Source organism: Ranitomeya variabilis, chromosome 5 (assembly GCF_051348905.1).
Source record: "Ranitomeya variabilis isolate aRanVar5 chromosome 5, aRanVar5.hap1, whole genome shotgun sequence".
Classification (NCBI taxonomy): Eukaryota; Metazoa; Chordata; class Amphibia; order Anura; family Dendrobatidae; genus Ranitomeya; species Ranitomeya variabilis.
Window position 1 is genome coordinate 142,576,182 of NC_135236.1, and position 5,690 is coordinate 142,581,871.

The 5,690-nt window shown below is 44.1% G+C and overlaps 1 protein-coding gene across 1 annotated transcript; it reads left to right on the forward strand.

The window, feature by feature from the left end:
- Positions 1 to 375: 375 nt before the first annotated feature.
- LOC143773455 (uncharacterized) lies at positions 376 to 4,810 on the forward strand. The gene is made up of 2 exons (XM_077260903.1): positions 376 to 1,321; positions 1,678 to 4,810. Exons 1-2 carry the CDS (start codon positions 1,278 to 1,280, stop codon positions 2,777 to 2,779), a joined length of 1,146 nt encoding a protein of 381 aa, XP_077117018.1. The 5' UTR covers positions 376 to 1,277; the 3' UTR covers positions 2,780 to 4,810.
- Positions 4,811 to 5,690: the final 880 nt, after the last annotated feature.

Below are 5,690 nucleotides of genomic sequence, written 5' to 3' on the forward strand. Positions count from 1 at the left end.
TCTGTGTATATATATCTATATATATATATCTACATATATATATATATGTATATATATATATATATATATACATATATATATATATATATATATTTATGGGTGTGTCAATTTTTGTGAGAGTTTTTATTTATATATATATATATATATATGTATATATCTGCATATCTATATATAGAGATTATATATATAGAGATATAGATATATATATATATATATAAATATATCTCTGTATAGAGATATATATTTTGCTATTCTTGGTTTTGTGGGGTTTTAGTTTAAAATGAATAAAGAAATATATATATAGAGATCTGTGTGTATATATCTAATAGATGTTTTGACACTTTGAAACGCATAAGGTATTCTCGAATGTTTAGGTAGTACTGTATATAGCACAGGTCATGTACTAGATTGCATAGCCACGTAGTATATAACAGAGCCCACGTATTATCTAGGCCATCCACGGATTATTTTTATATGTTGCCAGGATATTATTGTTTCCCAAACAATTTTAGGACAAAAGCGGTATATACTCACCCTCCTGCATCATGTGTATACAAAGCAGGTGTTTACCGTTGTACGTTGCGAGGTGGTGGTCTGAAGAATGCACTGTTGTCTTGAGAGATGATGACGTGCGTCCTCGCAATACCGCTACGTCATAATCTTGCAAGCTCGCAATGCATGGTCCTGAGCCTCCCCAACAGCGCGAACGTTGTTGGAGGGTGAGTATATAAGTATTATTTATGGTAGTTATTCTTTTTCTCATAATCTCGGTTAAATATTGTGGCTGGCTAGGAATCATCCAGCTTTACAAGTTTGATCACACAGGGTTAATGTCACCGATAGCGGTGCGTTACCCGAGGCCTAACGTGGTCCGGTCCCGCCGACATTAACCCTGTCTGAGCGCTGACTGGAGGTGTGTATGCGGGCGGCGGGCATTGAGTGCGGGGATTAAGGAGCGTACATTTTTGTCCGGACTGTGCGCATCGCTAATTGGTCACGGCAGCCATGACAGGCAGCTGGCGAGACAAATCACCAATTGAAGATCCGCCACAGACAGACAGAAAGACGGAAGTCCCCTTATCCAATTATATACTACATATATTTTGTTGCCTTCACATGACGAAGCTTTGTCTGGTTAATTTTTGGATTTTATTTTTTTTTTCGAAGTGAATGATGTAACCCGGAGGTGGCGGAGCTGCCGGGATCAATACAGGAGAGAGCGCCAACAACGTCAGCAAAGTGGTTCTGGGGCTAGACAAAAAAGGCCATACTTGTATATGAGCCGCTTAAACTTTTTAGCCCGCATCATTGACCTAAGACCGTAAGTACCCTATACCCTCGAGTCGAAGCTGTGTATGCGTTGTCCCACTCATCCCTGTCCTGCTATGCGTGCCTAACCCCGTTCTGTTGTGGTATGTGGCTTGCCTTGTCCTGTCCTGGTATGTGTGGCTCATACAGTTGTATGCCTGACTCTCGTGGGCTCGCATTGCTCATCTCCCCACTTTTAACCCAGGTTGTCGGCATGTCTGACATTCCCCCCCTTCCCATCATAATCACCGTCTGTCGCTGCATCTCCGTCCCTGCCTCACTGTTTTTCATTGGCATTGCAAATTGTAGGACATTAATTCCTATTTTTCCCATCAAAATTTAGTAATTGCCCACATTTTTTATATCTAGAACCGAATCCAACATACGAGAAACCGACACAGGCTCGGAGGCCGAGGCAGGGCCATCACAACGGGAGCACCAACGCCAAAGTGATGAAGATGTCCCTGGACCATCAGAGGAGGAAGGTCGAGAAGCCCCAAACCCTCACGAGGATCATGCCCAGCAGGAAGAACAGCCCAGGAGCAGCAGCCCAACATTGCCCCTATCTAGCTCACCACTGGCATCAATACCACAGCGAATGCGCAGAAGGAGAGAAGGGCAAAATATCGTGACAAGGAGGGATATTGATAGACGTGTCCTGGATTATATTGGTCGCACCATTTCAGATGATGGAGAGGAAGCATTTTGTCGCAGCTTGGCACAACATCTTCGCCGAATACCACTGGATTTAAGGTTAAATACTAAAACAGCGATAATGCACCTCCTACATGCTGCAACACCCCCCCAAAATCCTCGTGAGCTTTTTGAAATAATTGAGCAAAAACACCAACAGCTGTCTGCCTGCCCCGATGCCTCTAGCTCTGCCACTGCTCATGTCCCTGCAACTAGGGAGTCCCAACAAACAGCTCAAACTAGTCAAAATAGTGACTCTGGCCGGCCATCTTCATCTGAAATTTCCACACAATCCTTGCAACGTCATAGTATTGGTGAAGGGCAATTAGGACAGGAGCATGGCAACATAGGCCAACCGCCTCCTTTTTGTGGTTATTCAAACACCATCAGCAATATTACCCACACACAGACTCAGCAAGCATGGCCCCCATACCAAAGACATTATGGTCAGCAAGGTCAATATGGTCCACAGTATAGGGAAGCAAATGTATTTGGGCAGGGTGAAGGCTGGCTTCCTCGGGCTCAACCACAAAATTTAAATTTTGCACAACCCAGCAATATTTTTCACCAGCAACATACACAACAAGCAGCTTTCTATTCTCATGGCCAAGTTGATTATGTGCCCAGTCAGCACCAAATAATGCGAACACAGGCCAACCTCCCAGCATCAATCAATCAAAATGCTCCACGTGAGCAAAGCACTGGTCCAGAAGGCACCAATATTCACAGTTCCACCTCTTCCCCAACCACATCCCATAATTCTTTTATAGATTTGTAAAGTGTGGAAATGGTTCCATGGTTAATTTTTGGCAAAGATTGTCTAGTTTAAATTTTCGGCAAAAGTTAGCCTTGTTATTTTTGGTATTTGTATTATTTCCAAGCCAAAATGTTGTTGCCAAACATATATTTGGCTTTTTTGACCGGAAAACATGTAGCCAATGTAAGGATTACAAATACTTTACCAAGATAATCGAGTAGAAACCAAGAGGGGGTATTTGTGGCCTTGATAAATGCCCCTTAAATCTCGGCTTCTACAAAAGTTTTTCTGTTGTTCCAAATTATGCCCAAATTCAAAGTCCTCATATGACGGTCAACACCCCGGCGAGTATAAGCCCTCCTAACATAGGCTATTATTTATCCATCGACTATTGTTGCCACTGTGCCTACATCATCTCATTGCTCACATTTATGTAGTGCGAGGTACCCCCATGGACCCCAAAATTGTTTGGTGCAAGCTTCTGACCATGGTCAAGTTGGCCAAAAAAAACAAACAACAACAATGCCTTTTTTGTCCACGCCAAACAAGGCTATCCAGACATTTGGCCAAACATAATGTTGGCAGTTAGGTACGACCTGATGCGTCTAGCCCGTCAGGAAGCCATAACATAACAGCATAGACCCACCCATTCACACAATGTTCGTTTTCCTCACAAAAAAAAACATCACTAGTAATTGCAAACATCACAACCAGCAACCTCACCCTGAACAGCCAATCATTGTTTGTTTGACTTGTAAGGTTTTTAGGTTGTGAAATTAGCCAAGCATTGCCAAGTCTGGCACTTTTTGTGTTTGGCAAAAAGAAGGCGGAAACTTGTTTTTATGTTTGACAAAATAAACCACACGTTTGTTCTTGCTTTGGGTATTTTCCTTATTTTGAACATCTAAACATTGTTGGCAAACACATCTAAGGTAAATTTGTGAACACTTAGAATCAAAATATCAAATCCACAACAATTGTCGACAATCAGATTACAACATTTTCTTGCCAGGGTATTGCTCCCTCCTGCGAAACAAAATAATTTGCCAAAAAATTACGGACTCTGAGGCCTGACAGCTGGGTTCGTCTGGTCAGAGCCTGGGCAATGTGTGGAGGATTGATTGGTGAGCCTAAATTGCCATCCTGAGACGCCGAGACATCATGTTGCCGGGTAAAGTTGTGGAGTATGACGCAGGCCTTTATTACTCTGTCCACATTGTTGGGGCTTAACTGGATGGAACTATGCAAGACCCTCCATTTAGCTGTCAAGATACCAAATGCACATTCCACCAGACGACGTGCACGAGTTAGTCTATAGTTAAAAATGCGCCCACGTCTGTCTAGACCCCGGCGCGGATAAGGCCTCATCACATTCCCTGTTAGCTGAAATGCCTCATCACCAACTACCACATATGGCATTGGTTGACCACCAGAAGAAGGAAGACTCCTCGGGGGTGGCACACACAATTCATTGGCCTTCAGCCGCCGACCCATAATGGAAGAACTGAAGATTCGAGAATCTCCAGTTCTACCATAGGCCCCTATATCTACAATTATAAAATTGTACTTGCTGTCAACTAAGGCCAACAAGACAACTGAAAAATAACCCTTATAATTGTAGTATAGGGACCCAGAGTTCGGCGGCTTCTTGACCCGGATGTGCTTCCCATCAAGGGCACCGAGACAATTTGGAAATTGGCACGTGTCATAGATGCCATTAGCAATCCGTTCCCAATCTTCCGTAGTGGGCTGAGGCATCACTTTGTCCTTTAAGGCAATCCATATCTGGGAGCATGTGTGCTTCACTATATTTGATATAGTCGGTACACCCAGAAGAAACTCGAGATGTAGTGAAGCATAGGTTTGGCCCGTTGACAAAAACCTAGAAATGTAAACAGCAAAACACAAACAGCAACAAATTAGAAATGATGAATATGAGACCATGTTTAAGAAAAAAAAAAAGATTTCGATAGTGCCAAAAGGTTCTTGGTGAGACCAAAAAAAGGCTAAACCCACCCCTTAGTATAGGTAGGGGTAGGGGTAGGGTTATGGATAGTGGTATGGCAAAACAGTGGATTAAGCACACATATGGGTTATGGGCGTACTCAGGCCAAATAGGCCAACTTGGTGCAATACATTTTTCATGTTACCCTTGCTGAAAGGAAAGAATTAGTATGTGACCAAAAGGTTGGGATTCCTTTTTTGGTTTTTGTGTGTTTTAAATCTTTTTTAACCCAAAAACCAGATATACTCGAGTATAAGCCGAGATTTACCCCTAAAAGTTTTGGCCTGAAAGTGCCCCTCTCAGCTTATCCTCGAGTTACGGTCGTCCGCAGGGTCAGCGGGTGAGGGGGAGAGAGGATCGGCGCATACTCAGCTAGTCCCAGCGCTCCTGGCGCTCCACCTGCCTGTAAGACTGTCTTCAGGGCCCCAGCTAGTCCCCTGTTCAGCTGTCACGTGGGTCCTCTCATTAGAGAAAGGAAGATGGACTCCACTCCCATAGGGGTGGAGGCGCATATTCATTTCTCAAATCAGCGTTGCCAGTGACCGCTGACAGAGGAAGAGCTGCGGCACCAAAGACAGTGTTACAGGCCGGGGGAGCGCCCGCACTAGGTGAGTATTGGAGATTCAACTGACCATGCTCCACACGGCCATCGCCGCTCTGTCTTCCCGTCCTCTGGCTATGAGTGTTCAGGTCAGAGAGCGCGCGGACGCATATAGTGTGCGCGCCGCCCTCGCCCTGAACAGTCATTGCGGAGAGACGCCGAGCCAGACGGTGAGGAGCTGCAAGCAAGAGAGGTGAGTATGTTTTTCTTGATTTAAAATTGCTGCAGCAGCAGAAGCAGCATTATATATGGCACAGCTTGCTATGGAAAATCCTTTTGGCCAATAATGAACGGTATGGAGCATCTCTTTTTAGTTTGTTAAGTCA

What these genes read in the sequence shown, in the direction of transcription:
- LOC143773455 (XM_077260903.1), top strand. Translation starts at nt 1,278, where the DNA reads ATGAGCCGCTTAAACTTTTTAGCCCGCATCATTGACCTAAGACC. An exon ending in CGCATCATTGACCTAAGACC is followed by an intron (nt 1,322 to 1,677) that starts GTAAGTACCCTA and finishes TTTTATATCTAG; the next exon opens with AACCGAATCCAACATACGAG.